This window comes from Miniopterus schreibersii, assembly GCF_964146895.1.
Source record: "Miniopterus schreibersii genome assembly, chromosome: 17".
Taxonomy (NCBI): domain Eukaryota; kingdom Metazoa; phylum Chordata; class Mammalia; order Chiroptera; family Miniopteridae; genus Miniopterus; species Miniopterus schreibersii.
In genome coordinates this window covers 4,948,343-4,968,407 of record NC_138117.1, presented here as the reverse complement: position 1 = coordinate 4,968,407, position 20,065 = coordinate 4,948,343, and the positions used below count along the sequence as shown (strand labels likewise).

The 20,065-nt window shown below is 48.4% G+C and overlaps 1 protein-coding gene and 1 long non-coding RNA gene across 5 annotated transcripts in view; one reads left to right on the top strand and one right to left on the bottom strand.

Moving 5' to 3' along the window:
- Positions 1-15,632, bottom strand: part of LOC308547275 — a 33,762-nt gene extending 18,130 nt beyond the window's left edge. Inside the window, exons 1-3 of one of the 4 annotated variants that reach the window (XR_013997490.1) lie at positions 15,391-15,632; positions 14,675-15,101; positions 465-712 (exon numbers count right to left, since the gene is read on the bottom strand). This is a non-coding gene — a long non-coding RNA (uncharacterized lncRNA). The remainder of the gene's footprint in view (positions 1-464; positions 713-14,674; positions 15,102-15,390) is intronic. The other 3 variants (XR_013997492.1, XR_013997491.1, XR_013997493.1) reach the window with 3 other exon arrangements.
- A 136-nt stretch (positions 15,633-15,768) lies between these two features.
- On the top strand, positions 15,769-19,703 carry TSPYL5 (TSPY like 5). The gene has a single exon (XM_081117146.1). The coding sequence runs from the start codon at positions 15,862-15,864 to the stop codon at positions 17,095-17,097; it is 1,236 nt and encodes a 411-aa protein (XP_080973272.1). The 5' UTR covers positions 15,769-15,861; the 3' UTR covers positions 17,098-19,703.
- Positions 19,704-20,065: the final 362 nt, after the last annotated feature.

Genomic DNA, 20,065 nt, shown 5'->3' with positions numbered 1-20,065 from the left:
ATGTCTAACCCCATGCTGATTGTTTTACATGCCTTTCCCAGCACGATCTAATTTATTCCTCATAACAATCCCACGAGACCAGCAACGCTATCCCCATTTTGCAGGTGAAGACACGGAGGCTCAGAGATGTGAGGTAACCTGCCAAGTTGACACAACAGGGAAGGCGCAGAGTTGGGATTCGACCCCAGGTTTGCCTGACCCCATCGTTGGAGTGCAAGAAGATGGGTTAAAAAGGGCTTCTCTCCTCTTGCTGTCCCTTTTCCCCCCGCTGATTCCTTTCCTGTCCACTTACAAAGGAAGCACAGAGCGAGGACTTAGCAGCAGGTCCTATCTAGGGACGTTTTCACCTCTCAGGAGGGGTGAAACCAGACTCTTCACACAGGAACTGGGCACTGCTCCTCCCACCCGCCCCACTCCAGGTTCTGCACAGTGTTTCTTGAGCTTATTCACGCCATGTAACTTACACGTGTGAAATAAGAGCTTCTCGTTTCCTTTTTGTGTTTGCATTTTGATTTTCCAGATTTTTTGACTCTTCCTGGTGCTGCATGAAGTTCAGAGCAGAGGGAGAGACAGGGGTCCATTGAAGGGGACTGTGTCCCGCTCAGATCCAGCCCCTGCTCATATCAGACTTTGCCCATGGGTGTTTGAAGTCAGGACCAGTAGGTTACACTCCACTGTCATAAGAAGAAACTTCCCTGGGTCCACACGTGTTCTAGAATGGTATAAAACAGCTAATGTATGCATATTAAAGATGGCTACAAGTTCTTTGACATTCCTTCCTTTGAGGGAGGGGGGGTCTATTTCTCCTCCTCTTGAATCTGGGGGTGGCCTGTGACTGCTTTGACTGGTAGACTGTGGCAGAAGTTCTGGGCCTCATTTTTATGGGAACTGGCAGCCTGCACCTTGGTCTTCAGAATACTCTCTCTTGGAGTTGTGAGCTATACAAGGGTGTTTTGACTACCCTGAAACCGCCATGCTATGAGGAAGCCCAAGCTAGCAACAATGGAGAAGCTCTGAGAGAAAGGAGGGGAGGGAGGGAGAGGTGAAGAGAGAGAGGAACACCACAGACTGGGGGCTTAAACAACAAAAATCTATTTTTTCGCAGTTCTGGAGGCTGAAAGTCCAAGATTTGTTATACCCAACTCACTCGAGACTAATTCACACAGAGACCAAATTGATCGTTTGGAGGTTTATTAGTCGGCGGCTACGAGCGGGCTCCTGCCCTAAACAGACTCTCAGCCCCAACAGTCTCTGCAGGGAGAATATAAAGACAAAAACCACATTCTTGGTTGGGAGGGGTACTCAGGTGCGAGCTAGTGAAGCGGTATACAGAAGCTAAGAGAAGCGTTAATCAGCCTTCTTCGGTTAGCTCTTCCCTGGAATTTCGTGGGTGGAATTCTTTCACAAAGAGCCAGGAGAAGGGGAGAGGTCATTGTTTCTACATAATAAATCTTGTTGCTCTTGCTTATCTTCAAATAGCGGTTGTCAGGCTGAAATGGGAGCGCTGTGCTTCAAGATCAAGGTGTTGGCTGGTTTGGTTTCTCCTGAGGCCTCTCTCCTTGGCTTGCAGACGGCCACCTTCTCGCTGTGTCCTCACATGGTCTTTCTTCTGTGTGCATAAATTCTTAGTGCCTCTTTTTATGTCCAAATCTCCTCTTCTTATAATGACACCATCAGACTGCATTAGGACCCACTCTAAAGGCTTCATTTTAACCTATTCACCCCTTTAAAGGCCCTGTCTCCAAATACAGTCATATTCTGAGGTCTGGGAGTTAGGGATTCAACATGTAAATTTGGGGTGGGGCAGAATTCAGCCCATAACACCTGCTGCCCCTACTGGCAAATTACTTTCTCCAAGATTTCGCTTCTGTACAACCGGAAGGATGTTAATAAGCAACAGGTATCAAATGCTTCCTATGCTTTAAATGCTTTACATTTAACTATCTTACTTAATCCTTACAATAGCCATATAAAGTTGGTATTATTATAATGTAAAAAAATACAGGATGCCCAGTTATATTTGAATATCATCTAAACAATGAATACTTTTTTTAGTGTTGTCCCATGTAATATTTGAGACATACTTACACAAAAATTATTCATTACCTGAAATTCAAATTTAGTCAAGTATCTTGTAATTTCTCTGACCACCTAATCCCTTGAACCCAGAATAGTAAGACGGGTCAGGGCTGCTCCCTTGGGAGATGCCCAGTTGTCTTCTCTCCTCTCCTGTGTGGAGTCTCTCTTCTCTACTGTGGCACCAAGCTGAGGTGGCCTGGGAAGCCAGCCTAGGCCAGAGTGCTTCCTGATTTGGGGAGGAATTTGCTTTCTCCTGCTCTCTTTAGCTTCTTTTCCTCTGTCACGGGTGGTGTTTGCTTGAATAAGCTTTTCCCTGCATTTCAATGATAAGACCAGACACTTAAATATGAGTTTGGGGGAAGATGGCCAAGGGCCTGTTTTGGTTCAATGCTACTGACACCTTCCCAGCATAGGAAACAAAGACTCCTCCGTATAACCCATCTTTGCCCATCTAAGACCTTCATTCAGGCTTGAACTCAGTCTTCAGCCAGAGTAAAGTGCTGTTTGCCTCACTTTGTTTTTCCTGATCTGGCGGCGTAGCTCTCCTTTGGGAACTCTGAATGAAGGTTTAAGAAAAATTACTCAGAACTTGGAAATAAGCAAAAGGATTGCTGCATGACCTTTCAATGTCATCTAAGGCCGTGTTACTTAAAGCTGGTTTGCTGACCATCAGTATCACCTGGGAGCTTGTTAAAATGCAAATTTTCAGGCTCAGCCCAAGACCTACTGAGTCAGCATTTCTGGGGGCAGGGCCCAGAAACCTGTATTTTGATACCTAGAGAAGCTTGCCGGGGGTCCTCTCTCTCTCCGGGGAATGCAACATAGTTTGTACCAGTGATCTGGGCTCAGACCTGTGACAATGCTAGTAAGATGGGGATGATTTTGCTTTCTGTCCAGTGGAGAAGACAACCCTAAACACTACGGTTCTGCTGCTCTCTTGGCTAAGAACCAGTTTTGTATCTGAATCTGTGATCTCACCTCAGCTCTTCTTCTTGCACTGAGAGCAGAAGTCCTATATTCCCACATTCTCCTTTCATCCAGCGTTGTCACCCTCCCAGCTCCCTCGTTAATGAGTTGAATAAAACTTTGACATGTGCTTACCTACCTATCTATATGAAAATTAGGTTTTTAATATTTTGAGAACCACACGTTGACAGAAGGATAACTAAGGGAAGACAGGGCTCATCTCTCCTTCAGACTCCTGGCTAAAGACTGTCACGACACTCTCTGTCTCAATCAGGGTCCAAGGATCCTAAACATGATACTAATAGAATAGAATACTGTTTCCACAGGCTATCCAAGGAAATCAACAGAGAAATTATTACAATTAATAAGGAAGTTTAGCAAAGTGGCTGAATAGACAAGCAGCAACGGCAAGAACAAAGACAGCAATGAAGCAACTGAATTCCTATGGATAAGCAATCCATTCATAAAAGGAGATTAAAAATCATAGAGCATCCAAAAATATAAGAGGTGACTAGTACAATCTCCAAAACAGAAATCCAAAAAATTTTATGGAAAATATAATAGAAATGTAGTGAAAGATAGTTAAAAGACCTAAGAATGGATATGGCTGTGGATGTGAGCATGCACACACACACACACACACACACACCCCCAGTGTGGGTCTGGGAGTCGTCACGGCAATACCAAGAGTGACAGAATCCCCAAGCTTGGCCACTGCATGCATGAAAGGTGCAAATAACACTGAAATCCGGTTGGAAAGACGGCCAGACTTTGGGAGACAGCCTTGAGAAGTTAACACCTCATTTATAGTGTGTTGATTCAGACTCTGAGCTATTCAAATCCCAAGATTTTACAGAATATTAGGCAGGATCCAGGCTTTAAATCTGGCTGAAGGAAAGTGGCTCTCTCCTTTCTAAGAGAGAAAGAGACGCTCAGTCTTGGACAAACAGGAGATGACTTTGGAGGAGACACTTTATGTTAGCAGCAGGCCCTGCTCCGTAGGGTCCGTAACGGCCTGAACTGCAGCAGGCGCCGAACCTTGAAGGCCGGGCTTGCCCTTCGATCACCGGCAGGTGAGGCTGCATCAGACCCCGGCGCTTTGCTTCAAGCCGCTGTCGAAAAGAAATCCTACTTCAGGACTGAAAAGGGGGCCGGCACAGGTACTAATTTAGTGAGCGTGGCCATTGTCACGAGGGAACGCAGCCTGGTTAAGGGCCTGAAAGTCCTCCGGCGCCCTTGAGTCCTTTACCTGTGTAGAAGTTATCAGAGTGTTATTATTACCCACCGAAAATCAACCGGGAGAAAAGACCATTCAGACTAATCTCAGTGCATTTAATCACACGACTGTCAGCCTCAGTGTAATCACAGCCGGCACAGGCCGTAAATGGCATTTCAAAAATGTGACTGTCAGGCCTGCCTTCTCCCAGCCTCTGTGGTTTGCTTCCTTCTACAGCTGAGATAATTTAACCCCCGCCAGCAGGTTCAGCGCCACAATATTTTCTAGGGAAAGGTCTGCAGATATGCCTGCCACTGCTTCCATTTTTCTACCCAACAGAGACATCACTAATGGGCCACCTCCCCCATTTCCACTAGGCCCAGAAAGCTGCCACCTTGGAATCCTCCTCAAAGTGCTCTAGCAGCTAGACCCATGGCCTGACTTTCTTAACTCTTTTTTTTGCCTGAAGAAAGATAAGATTTCCTGTTTTCTCTCTAGCAAAGATCATATAATTGTTATTTTATGAAGAGTTAACCAGAAAACATGGAGCTGAAAACTGTGAGGAAGGAAGTACAATGTGTGAGGCAACGGTTTACTTAGAATATTATAGAATATTTATGAACTTTGTGATACTGTGGTATTAGCTCATTTTGTTATGTTTGTAATTTGTTATACTTTTTTTCTCAGTCTAAAGAAATATTCACCTTTGTACCAAATTTTATATTTCTCATTTTTCTTAAAGAGGGGCCTCTCCCCAATTATATGAGATCTACTTGTGCTAATATATAATCACGATTGACATGATTTATTTACCAAGTTTTATTGAAAGCCAGCTGCAGGCAGGGCAATGTGTAGGGGCTTTATGGTAGAGTGTGAAAGTGGAAAGAGACCATGGTTGGAGTTAGGGATCCAGAGGACCAGTCCTAACTCTCCTAGAGAGAGCCATATGAGACCAGGCAGGTCCCTTCCCCTCTTTAAAACTTGATTTCTTGCCCGGCCAGTGTGGCTCAGTCGGTCGAGCGTCATCCCATGCACTAGGAGTTTATCTGTTCGATTGCAGTCGGGGCACATGCCCAGGTTTTGGGCTCAATCCCCAGCATGGGGCGTGCAGCAGGCAGCTGATGGAAATTTCTCTCTCATCAATGTTTCTCTCTCTCTCTCCCTTTCCCTTCCTCTCTCTGAACTCAATAAAAACATATTAAAAAATAAATGAAATAAAACTTGATTTCTTCTTCAGTTAAGGTTTGTATTAAAGCTCATCTTCACTTGATGAGAGTCGGCCCAAACATTAATATTATTTATAAATAGTGTTGTCACTATCTGGCTGATTCTGCTGCTAGGAGCTTATGACCCGCTGAGCCAAGGTTGGTCTTTGGTTTGTTGTGACTGGCAATGCTTGTTGGCAGTTCTGTTCCTTTGTTTCAGAGGTTGGCTTGCATCTGGGGCCAAATGAGCCCATTTCTGATTACTGGATTGTTAAGTTGTGCCTGTGGGTTACCACGCCCAATAGCTAGGTTGCCATCTTGGTCTTACTGGTCCTCTGACAAGTCCTCCTCAGGGGACCTGTGTCAGGATATACTCCTGCCTGGCAGGCGGGGGCATGATTCCATGACTTTGTTTTCATGGACCTAACTTCTAATAGAACATTTTGTTTGATGTTCTGACTGTGCCGACTGTGGTCTAGACTCTGGCCATGATTTCTGTCACAGGCATAATGCTTATGGTCACATGGATATCGACATGACATCACTCTGCAGTTCTTTGGTTTGCTAAGGAACCACCTTCCATATAAATCTCAAAAACAAAATTTCCATCAACTAGCGAATGCTGATCCTCTATTAGAAAATTAGTAGCTTGTACTTCGGTGGATACTTCTGTTTTTATTTTCATGCCTAAGTTAGTCGATGATCGCTTTATTCATCATTTACTGGTTGACTGGATTCATTCCTCCCCTTTCCCACCAAAGATTAGAGTTGGATTTTTGAATTCAATAGGGAATTCTGAACACATCAAAATGTCAGTTTTTGAAACTGGTAAGATCATAAATTGTATTTGAGTTTGATTTTGGTTTCCAAAGATAACTTAAGGTGTCAACAGGCCTTAATAAGGTCAGTTACATAAGCAGGTAATTAGTTTGAGAACAGAAGGTCAAGGCTGGTAAAAAGCTGCTAATCTGGTTATTTTCAATGGTGTTTTAGCTGTGGCTCATACCTTTTAAATTAGAGTTCCTGTCTGCTCTGTCTTTGAAGATTATACACGGTCAGTTAGAGGATTAATTTACTAACTCCCTCAGTAAATATTTGCTAAGGCTCTGGATGAGAAGCTGTCCACCACTTTGCAGCGATGATGCAGTTCCACAGAGGGAGAGTCAGAATGAAGAAGATGAAAGTTAGGGGTCAACTTGACCCAGAGAGAGAGACCACGCCTTTGAAGTTCCACCCCAGACACTGAGAGCTGGTGGGAGGTGTTGATCCATCCGTGCTGGCTGGGCAGAGGATGGAGGGAGCAACAGAAAAGGAACAGCTCCACCCCAGCATGGTCCTCCCGGGAGCCGGGAGCCATGGACTCTATTTAATGAAGAACGTGGTCATTTGGTTGCTACTGCAGAAGTCACCAACCATCGGGCTGAGTCACAAAAGCAATAAAACAATAGAAATGGCATGGAGCAAATAGCACAAAATGTCTAGTCAAATACCAGTCTATTTTTTCTATTACTATGTAGATGGTCAGATTACTAGCACTAATGCAACCAAAGTCCTAGACAATGTGGAAAGGGTCCTGGACATTTCACTAATTAATTAATTAATTAATTAAATCACTCAAATAATAACTTATTTTTATTTTTATTGATTTTAAAGAGAGGAAGGGAGATAGATGATAGGTAGAGAGATGATAGATAGATGATAGATGATAGATAGGTAGGTAGATAGATAGACAGATGATAGATAGAAACATTGATTTTCTTTCCACCCCTTATGCATTCATTGGTTGACTCTTGTAGGTGCCCTGACTGGGGATGAAACCCACAAGCCCGGTATTTCGGGACTATGCTCCAACCAACTGAGCTACTTGGACAGGGCTCAAACAGTAATTTTTATTGAGCATCTGCTATGCACTAGGCCCTTGCTAGGTGTTGAAGAGTCAAAGATAAATAAAACAGGGCCCGACTGTACGGAGGTGAGTGTAAGGAGACAGCTGTGTGAACAACACTGCCGTGTAGCCGGCAGGCACACTCACAGAGTGCTTGCAGAGGCCCAATGCGCTCTGGGGGGCGAGCGGCCCCGGCTGCGGGAAGCCTGCCCGACCGCCAGTCCCGCATTCATGCTCTCGGATCACTACTTTCGCCTGTGAGGCAGAGCACTCAGACGAGAAGCTTCTCCCCCGCCCTGGGTGAGCCACAGGAGCCCCTCTCCTTTTGCCGGCAGCATTGGTCTAGGGTGAGTTAGTGACCCACACCTACCGAATGGGACCAGAGGGGAATCTGCTGGGAAAGATTTTCTTCTCTGATAAAAACAAGATGTTTGAGGGGAAGCCCTCACTTCTTTCTGCCTTCCGATGTGGTTGTGTGCGGGTCTGATGTTTGGAGTCAAGACACACATTTTGAGACCATTTAGAGAAAACAAAGCAGAGGAAAGGCAGCTTAGAGCTCAGACAGCAGCTCTCCACCAGGTCAGCTGGTTCTGGAACTGCCCGCCATCCCCTCGCCAGGTAACGGACCACTGTGTTGGACTGTATTGAATACCTAGCTTAACGTTTTGTTAGTTGACGCTGAAAACACACAAACTGACACAAGTCTTCCTGAACGAAGTCCTGAGCTGGGTCTCGAAGAGTGTGTAAGACTCAACCAAAGAGGCAGTGAGGGATGTTCCCGGTGGACAGAGGTGCAGGGCAGACAGACAGTAGCACATTTGGGGGACCACAGGTACCTCAGCACGGCTACAGCAAGGGATGGGCCTGGAGAGAAATGCACGACCTTGTGTGCCATGGGAAGTCGCTCAATTGCATCCTAAAATAAACCCAATTTGGAGTCCCCGATAGGAGATTTTAATTAATAATTAATAATCGGGCTGCAGGAGGAATTCTGGCTTACCCCCCTCATGCAGTTTCTGTGTTCTTGGAATGCCACAAAATTAAGCTTTTTCTAAATATAATTGTCTTTTGAGGAAAGGGATGTTTTCAGAGCTTTGCAGTCTTTGTTTTCCTCTTAGCCTAGAATTGATTGGTGCTCCAAGACGTTAATTTTGAACAAAATTAAGAGCTGTGTTTTCACTGTTCCAATGGTTGCAGAGCTCTGGTTGCTGGTCTATAAGCTCCATGAGGGCAGGGGCTTCGTTTCACTGAGTAATTTATCCCAGCTTCCAGCATGATGCCTGGTTCTTAGAAAGTACTCAGTAAATGCCTCTTGAGTGAATGAACAAAGGTTTTAAAATTATGCATAGGTCCGTAACTGCATCATATCAACTTCCAACCATACTCCCTAAAAGATTTCGGAATCACTATAAATGATATTGGGAAGGTCACCTGGCTTCTCCCCTCCACTGGAATGCTGGAACCCTACAAACTAAGAGCTAGCATCCGCGGTTAGTCCTTGTGTTATGGTTCAGTCATGTTGAGAGTTCTCCAAAGTGTAATCATTGCCAATTAGAAACTTTCCCCAACCAAGACCCAAAAAAAGTCATTTACCCTTTCAGGTTTCCTGTGTATGCAGGACACCTGGAATCTCAACCAAACCAAGTGTTACCTCGAGGGCTATTTCTAATTTTAGTCACCTGCTTTACTTATAAAACAACAAGCCTGCATTTTAAGGCCCTCAAAGTCTGGCACCAAGTGGGCAGGAGGAGCCCACTTGTCTCTAGCACAGCAGGATTCACCTAGCATCACAGGCCACGGGACTAGGATTAGGTGGGAGGGCCTGGAAGGATCTAGAAAAGCTCTGCCCTGCAATGTTTTGCTTTGCTTAGAAAACCTGCATTTAGGCATCTCTTCATGATGGCTTAATTTGCGGTATTTTTAATCCAGGAGATTAAATCAAGCTACCCATTAAGAAGGTAATCCATGCATTTGGTTTCCATTAAAAGGGAGAGAAATGGGTGTTTTTTCTCTCTTCCTTTTGCCCTAATTTCCCCTTCCCTTAAACTTCCTCTCCTCTGCTTGGTGACGTCATTGCAGCTTTGGGGCTCTGGCCGTGGGTGTGGGTGCGAGCGGCGCCCTCTGCAGCCGTTGCTTATTCACTCGTGAATCATCGGCCTGGGCCTGTGGGCTGGGGGAGTGACATCACTGCAGCTCCTCCTGCTCCTCCCCGGCCTCTTCTTTGGTTCTCGGCATGTTCACAACAGGCCTGTTCCGCCGAGTCTGCCCAGCAGCCCGGGAACTCACTAAGCTTCCCAAACAGGGTGATCCAGGCAGGGAGCCTGGGGCTCTCACCAGGGCTGACCTCCTTCACCCTGCCCACCATGAGGCCATTATGGATTCAAATAGCTAGGAGGTGACCACACCGATGTGACACAGTCAAGGCCACCAGATGTCCAGGAGTCAAGCTTCCCAGCTCTGTTCAACCTCTGCGCCGTGGGGTCAATTTTTATAAACTATCGTTTTTGTAGGCATGCTCTTAATTCAACTGTTGTGCAAACCATGGGCCTGTTTCTTGGCAATTAAAATTCAGAGCCTTTCGAACAACCATAATCCCTAGTTTGATCTTTTCCTCTCCCTTTCTATTTTTTTCTCTCTTCTTGAACTGCTTCCCCACCTCACTCCTAACTTAACAGTTTCCAGCTGTGTATCATTTGGCTCTGTTTCCACCCGGGCTTTTTCTGTAATATGCAGCTGGGCCCCTGCCAGGTCCCAGATGTGCTATTTACTTATGCTGAAGCATCTGGGCCTCGACACAGCCCTGTCACTGCAACGTGGCAAACCCACAGAAAACCCAACTGGCAGCCAGCTAGGCGCTGCACCATCCTGACAAGCCAGGGAGGCATTTCAAAGGAGTACAAGGCAGGCTAAAAAGGAAGGGGCCTGAGGGTGCAGGGAACCTGGGGGGAGCAGAAGTCCACAGCCTCTGGGGCCAAGGCTTTTAGATGAGCCTGGTTAACACTGAGATGAGGGTTGGGGTCCTTTCCAAGCAAGTGATGCTGCTGCAAAACCCAAACAACGCAGCCTCCCTCGTGTGAACTGGAGGTGAGGTTACCCAGTGAACTGATGGGCTGTGAGCACCAGAGACAGGTGCCCTGGGTCAGGGACACAGAGCTATCGGGGAGGGGCACTGGACTGGGGGCCAAAGGTCCTGGTTCTGGTCCCACCTTTGGACTGGTTCTCTCTGTGACCTTAGGCAAGCCTTTCATCAGGGCTTCTACTTCCTTTCCCATGAAATTGGAAGATTGGGCTAAACTGTGGGATTTCAAGCTTTTGTTCTAAAAATTCACATAAATCTTAAGCAGAAGCCTTTTATGTATGTGCTTTCACTACTCCTGTGAAAGGAAGTGGTACAGCAACAGTGTTTGTTAAAAAGCCTTATTGGCCCGGCTGGCGTGGCTCATGGTTGAGCATCGACCTAGGATCCAGGAGGTCATGGTTCGATTCCCCGTCAGGGCACATGCCCGGGTTGTGGGCTCGATCCCCACAGGGGGCGTGCAGGAGACAGGCAATCAATGACTCTTTCTCATCATTGATGTTTTTCTCTCTCTCTCTCCCTCTTCCTTCCTCTCTCTGAAATCAATAAAAACAATGAAAAAAATTTTTTTTTATAAAAAGCCTCACTGGCAGCCATTCCAGAGCACACCGGATCCCAAAGAGTTGAAAGGGAGGGAGGGGCCTCAGAGGTGTGCCTGTCCAACATCCATCCACCCTCACCTCAAGAGCCACGGGCTCAACCACATGGCCACCCTTTTGGTGGCACAGAGAACAAACCTCCGCCTTTGACACCCTCTCTTCTTTGTTCCTCCCTGGAACTGTCCCTTTAACTTCCTCCCACCTCCCTCCTCCCTCCTCCCTCTTATCTCCTTAGCTTCCTGCAGGGATGGCCAGTCATTCGGTTCCATCTTCTCTGAACGGGTCGTGCAGAGTAAGAGGGAGGCAGAACCATTTATAACCTCAGGTGAAACAAATACTTAGCAGACAAATCTTCCAGATCACTAAAATGGAGCCTCCCTTAGCAGATTTTGCATATTAGTACAGCAAAAGGAACTCATCTCTCTTCTTCCCTTTTGCGTCTCATTACTGAAAGCCCCATTTCTTATCCCAGCCTTAGCTTATGTGACAAGCCCCAGGAACGAGGCTAAGGGCTGTAAGAGTGTGTGTCCCTCTGTCTGGCCCTTTCTGAGACAACTTTATGGATCCTCAAGGCTTCTTGGAACACTGCTCAAGGTGCAACCATCACCCCATCCCTGGGTCCTCAGAGAAGAGTATGCTTCTCCACCTGGATTAGAATCCTGGGGAGTCTTTGGACTAGACAGACTATGAAAACAGGGCTACAGCATGGGAAGACGTACCCTCTATAAGTCTTGGTGCCAGAAAATAAATCTTTTATCTTTCTATATACTTGACTTTATATGTCTAAGTCTCCCCCCATCATCTTAGAGCTCACAGCTGTAAGGATCCCCAAGCCTCCAAACTCTTCCTCTGATACTTGGTCCCTGAGAGGCGGAGTCTGGTTACTCTCTGTGACCAGCATCTCCCTCTCAGAGTGTGTGTAAAATCTAAGCACACGCAGTATGGTCATTCTTCCCATGTTAGATTTTTACTATCACATTTTGGTCCAAATTCTTCAGTGGGAAACTTACTGCCACATAATTCGCTCTTACTCAATATTTTCTCTAAATATGGTTATACTCATTTTTAGCTGGATAGTGTATGAATTAGTCCTGAATTATACCCAAGACCAGATGGAGTTGGCTTTTTCAGAGGAAGACAAAGCTTTTGGTTTTCTTGTCTTAGGAAAAATGCCAGCTTGAGGAATTACCTGGCTGGCGTCCTAATTGTCTTAATGTGTGAATCAGAGGGGCCATATGGCCCACCTGATCAGTTATGTGGGTATTGATTAAAAAGGGGAGAAAAAAATAATCCAGAGAGGAAGTTAGTCACTCAAGTCTACCATTTATGTCAGAAGTGTGTTCATCACTCAGTAAAGAGCTGCAGATGCGGCTGCTGGGGACAGCCGGCAGCACGGATGGGTCTCTGCTGGTCTTAAACAGCCTTCATATTATAGAGAGAGAAATATTTTTGGAGTCTACTTTACACATGTTAAGGAATCAGAGGTAGCATAAAGTCCTACATATGAAAAAAGTAAACCAGTTAAAAACAGACATCATCATTTTGAAATCTAAAATGAAAAGAGATAAAAATCTTGCTTGATAAAAATATCATCCCTTGCCCTAGCCAGTCTGGCTCAGTGGCTGAAGTGCTGGCCTGGGGACTGAAGGGTACCAGGCTGGATTCCAGCCAAGGGCAGGTACTTCGGTCACAGGCTCAATCCCAGGCCTCGGTTGGGGTACGTGTAGGAGGCAACCAATCTACGTGTCTCTCTCACATCGATGTTCTTCTCTCTCTCTCTCTCTCTCCCCCTCCCTCCCTTCCACTTTCTCTGAAAAGCAATGGAAAAAATATCCTCAGGTAGGAGTCTGCCTGGTGTTAAGGCAGGAAGGCAGGTGAGGATTTGATGGCAACTCTGAAATAGCTGTTACTCAAGATGGCACAATTAAGGGATGATGTATGTATTTTTTACCCTCACCCAAGGATATTTTTTCCATTGCTAGATACTTTGAAGGATAAAAAAGACAGTCTCTACCCTTACATAGTTCACTATCTAATTTAGAACCCAAGCTATAGGCCCAGGTAAAGTTAAATATTCATAGTTCAGAAGAAAACTAACAGCTCACTTCAGCAACACAGACCAGTCTCTTAAATACAGAAGCCACAGGGGCTGGGTGACCCGGACCAGATGAGGCTTTTTATATAAGGTGCTAGTCTCTTATTTTCCCTCACTTGCGGCTTATCTCTTTGGCTTGATAAAAGAGGCTCAAGGCAGATTGTATAATAAACATCGTTCTGCAGTGGTCCAGCCTATGCTAATCCTGCAGTGGCTTAGCCCTGGGTGAGCGTTAAGTGACGCAGATGCTGACGTTGGATTAAGGTTCTGGACAGCAGAGGTTGGTCAAGCTGTGAGTGCTCTGAGAAGTGGGCCAACCCATCAATTTTTTTCAGTTTGTAGAAGGATGTGACCATTTCAGTTGACATTTTAAATATTTTCTGAGATTTACAGAGTTTCAGACTATGGTTATTTAGCTTCAGAGGCAATTTTGTACAAACACTGGCAAAAAACTGCATGTCTAATTGCCAAATGGATATTATAGTTAACGAATCCCCCGTAAGATCAAGGACAGAGCTGCTTATTATGGTTTGGGATGATCATTGAAGGCCTTGGAAAGGAGTGACTATGAAAGGGCCTTCAAAAGGAATTTAGGGTAATCCTTGGATTAATCCCCTTTAAGTCAAATATTAATTCCTCTAATTCAATATATTTTTTAAATTTATCACTTTAGATTTTCACCTAACAACTGTCCCTGAATAGTGCCCATAACAAAAGATAACTTTTTGGCTAAATTATGAGTTTAATAGGCTTATGGTGTTGATCTGAGTATATAACTTTCATCTATAACATGGCTGCTGTGGGGGAAAAAGGAGCACTCCGACTTTCAGACAGGCAATCTATAAACCCCTTTTGGACATTCTTCGATTGGTTCTTTCACTCAACAATTATTCAATGAGTGCTCTTCATGTATCAGACACTGCTGTAGGCACATAGGAATGACACCCCCAACGATCCCTGCCCTCATGGAGCTGACCGTCTAGAGAGGAGGGGCAGTTAATAAACATAATTGGTATAGTGTGTTGGAAGTTGATAACTGCTATGAAAAAAGAAAAATTGGAGCAGGGTAAGAGGGATGGGGATGGGTGGTCATTTTAAATAGGATCGTCATTGAGAAGGTGGCGTGTAAGCAAAGTGTGAAGGTAGCCAGTCAAGATGACTGACCATATCTGGGGAGCATTTAAGGCAAAAGATGAGCCAGTGCAAAGGAGGCAGGCGCTTGCTAGTGAGTTTGAGAGGGGGTGGGGTGGGAGAGGTCAGAGAGGTAGGTTGGCGAGTGGTGGAGGCCAAACTTGCTACATCATGTAGAGCTTTGCAGGCTATGGGACAGCCTTTGAGAAGGTTAGAGGTCACTTGTATTGGCCTGTCTTAAAGTGAGGCCTGTCCGTATCAAAATAATTCCTTTTCCCTGTCTACATCCACTTTAATGTGCCTACAAACCAGCTGAGACCTTGTTAGTGTCTAAATCCTGATTTAGTGGGTCTAGGTGGGCCTGAGATTCTGCATTTCAAACAAGCTTCCCGGTGATGCCAGGCGCTGGTTCGCTGTCACACCTGATAAGCAGAGTAAGAGGTGTCAGGCTCCCAGGGGCTTTGCGGCTCCTCTCTCCACGGGGCGGTTTCACGGGACTTCTGGTTCCCCTCCGAGCCAAAGGACACCTGCAAAGGTCCTCATTCACACTTTCCTCTAGGCCACGTTCTCACCACGGGCCTCACCGTCTCCAGGTCCCATCAGCGGGCTACTGAGCGCCTGGTCCACGGTTGCCCCTGGCAACAGGAGCCAGGCCGTCGGGCCGTTTCCACGCGGGGCCGAAGGGGTTTCTGGGGCCTGCTCCCTGCAACGACGGAGGCTCTTCTCCGGAGCCGCAGCCTGGGAAACCCCGCTCTGCTCCCTGGGTGATAATTCGACTCTGGCCACACTCCTGCGGGCTCCACTCGGGGTCCCACGCGCCGGCCCCGCAGAGCCGAGCGGGCGGGGGGCCTGTGAACACAAAGCGCAGCTACGGGCCGGCCGGTCGGTCGCGCTGGCCTTGCGCTGGCTCCCGCCGCCGTCTGGGTTCTCCCGGGACCGCCCCCGGGCGCCGCTGAGCCTGCTCTCACCTGGGGGGTGGGCCCGCTAACAGCGCCCCATCTGCTGGCATAACGCACCCAGAGCGCTTAGCGGGAGCCTCCCTCGCAACCCCCAATTTCCAGCTGCAGCTGGGTCTGCAGCTACCGTCTGCATCCAGCGCGCGAGGACGCGCTCGCGGCCGGGCGTCCCGTGCACTCACCTTCCCTCGCCCCGGAGGCTTCCAGGGTGCGACCGGGGCCGCTAGCAGTGCCATCGCGACAGTCCCGGGGACAAAGGGGGCGCTGGAGGTGCTTGGTGCAGAGGGTGGGCAAAGGGGCCGACATGATGGCGCCCCCGGGCTGTGCGCGGCGTGCGCAGAGGCTGTCCCACCAGCCCCGAGACCCGGGACGAGGTGAAGGGGAACCGCCCCCCGCCGCCCCCCCCCCCCCGCCCCCCAAAGCCAGCGCGGAGCGCGCGAGGGCGAGGCGGGGGAAGGGGCGTCCGGGAGGGTCGCTCCTGCGCAGCTGCGGCGCTGGAGCCAATCACGGGGCGCGCCCGGCCCTCGCGCGACCGCGCGGCGTACAGCCGTGACGTCCGCGGTTGCCATGGAGAGACCCCTCGCTTGGGACAGTGAGCTGACGCCGGAGGCACCGAGGCCGGAGCGTGGCTTGGAGGCCGGTCAGCTGCCACCATGAGCGGCCGAAGCCGGGGCCGGAAGTCCTCCCGCGCCAAAGGCCGGGGCAAGGGCCGCGCCAAGGCCCGAGGCCGCGCCGCTCCCGACCGCGCCCCGCACGCCCCGGACCCGCCGCAGCGCCAGAGGCTCGGGGAGGAGGCCCTGGCGGCACAGGTGCGGGCGGGCGCGGGGTGGGGGGGCCCGGACCCCGCCGCGCCCGCGGCCCCCGCGGCCCCCGCGCCGGGGCTGGGGGAGGAGGCCGCCTGCCGCCTCCCACTGGACTGCGGCCTCGCGCTGCGAGCGGCGGGTGAGCGCGGGCAGGCGGCCGCCAGGCTCGGCCTGGGGAGGGCCTCGGCCCTCGCCGAGCGCCTGGCGACGGACACCGTCTTCGTCGGCACCGTGGGCACCGTGGGCAGGCCGAGAAATGGCCCCCGCGTTCGAAACCTGCGTGGGCACGCGGGGAAGAAGGCCCCGGCGGGGAAGGGGCCTCAGGCCGTGGCCGGAGCGAAGCCCAAGAAAGGGGCGGCCGGGGAGGGTGCGGCGGCCCCCTTGGTGGAGGAGAAGGCGGAGAGCGAGGCCGGGCCCGCGTCCGCGGCGACGGCGGGCAGCATGGACACGCTGGAGACCGTGCAGCTGAAGCTGGAGACCATGAACGCGCAGGCGGACCGGGCCTACCTGCGCCTCTCGCGCAAGTTCGGGCAGCTGCGCCTGCACCACCTGGAGCGCAGGAACCTGCTCATCCAGAGCATCCCCGGCTTCTGGGGGCAGGCTTTCCAGAACCACCCGCAGCTGTCGTCCTTTCTCAACAGCCAAGACAAAGAAGTGCTCGGCTACCTGAACAGCTTGGAGGTGGAAGAGCTTGGCCTCGCCAGACTGGGCTACAAAATCAAGTTCTACTTCGCGCTCAACCCCTATTTCCAAAACAAGGTGCTCATCAAGGAATATGGGTGTGGCCCCTCGGGTCAGGTGGTGTCTCGCTCTACTCCAATCCAGTGGCTCCCAGGGCAGGATCTCCAGTTCCTCAGCCAGGGGAACCCAGACAACAGCCCGAGCTTCTTTGGGTGGTTCTCAAACCACATTTCTATTGAGTCCGACAAGATTGTTGAGATTATTAATGAGGAACTGTGGCCCAATCCCCTGCAGTACTACCTTATGAGTGAAGGGGCCCGTGCAGAGAAAGGAAAGGAAGGCAAGCAAGGCCCAGCAAGGCAGCCAGTGCAGACCCCTGAGCCTGGGGTAAACAAATCCCAGTAACCTTGCACAGGTCTGCTGGACCTGCTGGACCATGCGTGTTTGGCTGGCTGCCTTCCCTTTGCCTTGGCCTCTGTGCACTCTTCCCTTTGAACTTCGGTTACAAGAATATGGCACTTAGGATCATGTTCTTTTGCCTCCCCATGGCCTTGCTTTTTCACATTAGTGTCACAGGTTATGTGATCCTGCTCCTACCGTTTATATGTTAAGCACACATGCTTCATATGTGTGCTGCCCTATCTACAAGCCCGCACCTTGTTCTTGGCTCGGGCCTTTCCCACCTCTTCAACATGGACGGTCATGAGTCATTGTCCAAGAGGGTCAGTGCTTCCTTAGCTCTGCCCCTTCAGAGCCGGTGACTTCGGTGGGCTTTGCGTTCCTGCTGGCCATGCATGCTGTCTATGGCAAGATTTCCTGTTGCCACTGCAAAATGAAGCTAATGCACATGGTACTGACCATCAGCCAGAACTGATTGTTCAGTAGCCCTGGGGTTACTAGCCAAGGCACCACCTACAGGATCTCTGGCTTTGGACAATCGTCCATGCTCTCCTGCTGGATGTGCAGCACACTGGCGCTTGACTGCTGGGCCTGGATGAGGCGAAGAATGAGAAGCAGTATGCCGTGTGTTCTATACCATCATGTGTCTCCTGCCTCTGGGCCCTTCCACTGGTGAACCTTCATCAAGCTCTGCGCCTGCCTCATTCCTTTCAGGCCATGGAATTTTGTCTAGGTTCTTATCAGCCCCAACTGACTTCCTGTTCAACAAGGACCTCAAGAACTGCCTGTGGACCCAGGCCCCTTGCCAGTGCATGAGACACACACCTATCTTCCCCAGCCTTCCAAGAATCCTGTTGGCTGTCAGACTGATGGGTGGGCTGGTATGTGTGGACATGTGCTCACTGTCCTTATGCTGTGGCTCCAAATGAGGGTGGAGACTAGACTCATAGAATGCAGTGTGCTGCAGTGGGGTTGCTGGGGAAAAGGTAGTTCTGATGTGTGAAGCTGTGTCTACTTCATTTCATACCTCCGTATTTCCTGACTTGCTCTTCCTTCTTTGTTTCTACCTTCGAATTCCCATAGGAGTAGGCTTAAGTCTCTAGTATAGGGGAATCCCAAGGCTCTCTTCTGGGGGCCTGGGGACAGGGATGGGCAGAATCTGTTCTGGATCTCCAAGACTCATTTCCACAGGGTGTAAAAGCTGAGCTGGGCCCTCCCTGCCCAGGCTTCTCTGTGTTCTCTCCCCTTCTCATCCTTGGGGGTCGGGAAGTAGGACTGTAGCTATACTTGCCCTCCCTACAGCTTCCCTTTCTGTATGGAAGACCTCATTCTGAGGGCTCTGAGGGCTCTGGAGGCCTTGACTTAAAGAGTTGTAGAGAGGGTGCACTACACAGGGGAGTTGGAGCAAAAATATAGTATGGGAATAAGTCTAGTATGGAGTGGGCCTGGAAAAGCAGATAGAAATGGCTTAAGAAAGCTCAGGGAGAATATGCCTGTCTCTCAGTGATGGAGGGGACACAGGGGGACCTTCCCAAGGGTGGAGATGGGAGAATTAAAGGGGTTGCTGGGAAATACAGGGTAACAGGATGTATCCACCAAAGGAGAGGGTATGTCCAAATTTTTGTCTAGGTGGGGATATGCTCCAAGTTTTGTCCAATCTCCGTTTCATCATTACTGTGTTTTATGAATAAGAGAAAACAGAAGCAGAAAGGTGTTACTTTGGATGCTTTCTTTTTTGTTCTCGGTGTAGCCTTATATATGGGGAAGATTAATGCTATATGCCGCTTATTTTGCCTCAAAGTAAAATCTTACCATGGTCCTGATTTTTGCCTAATGGGAAAATAGAGCTGTATAGGTCTGCTTTTTATTTCTTTTAAACTTTTTGCTCTTTATTATGGACAGTTTTAGATATGCACAGAAGTTAAGAGGATAGTCCATGGACCCTGTGTACCTATCACCTGGCTACATCAGTTATTAACTTATGATCAATCTGGTTTCATTCTCTCTCTCTCTTCCTGCCTATATTAATCGGAAGTCCAAGATACTGTGCCAATTCAACTGTGACTACTTTGGGAGACTGGGACTCTCTTTTGGTGGTGATAGCGCTGGGGTACATTGTTATTGCATCAGGTTTGCTTTTTGTACTTAATTTTAACTAATGAAGTTCCAGAGATGGACCTTAGAATTACAGGTCTTCAGAATTAACAAGAAGTCTCAAAGAGAGATGAAGGGGATGTTCCCTTTCCCCTGCATCCACCAAAGGAGGGAGGGACTGTTCTGTTGTAAACTGTTCCAAAGACTGATAGGATGTGGTGCTTACTTGAGGCCCTTCACCAGAATATTAGTCTTTCTTTCCTGTGTAAGATGGAGACTTATGTAACTGTTAGATTTGATATCAGCTTGTCCTGGTCTTATAACTCCAGTTTTGGAAGTATAATTTGGAAATTGTTGCTCTGTTCTGTGAAAATAACCTCCCAAAACTAATCAGTAACTGGTTTTCTTACTTGCTAATTTGACACCTGGTAATAATGCATTTATTTCTTTGTTCCCAGACAGTATAAATAGTTGTAAACTTGCGTGCATGATGGAAAAATAAAAGCCTGTATCTGTTATATTTTTTATTTTCAAAAAGACTCAAAGACTGAGTAGTTGAGGGGATGAGTGATTCCTAAGCCTCAGGCCCTTGTGTGACTAGCTAGCTACATAACAATATACAAAGTTCTGATTCCCACGCTCTTACCAGAGATTGAGATTCCCTTATTCTGGCAAGAAGCCAGGTAGTCTTGTTTTCCACAAGCTTTCTGGGTGATTCTAGTGGAAATCCATGCTTCTCAAATTTTTTAGCTTATCTGAATTGTGTGGGGAATCCTGTTAAAATCCTATTAAAATACTGAATTTTGATTCAGTAGTCTAGATTGGAATCCGAGATTCTGCATTTCTAACAAGCTTCCCGTGATGCCAGTGCTGGTGGTTT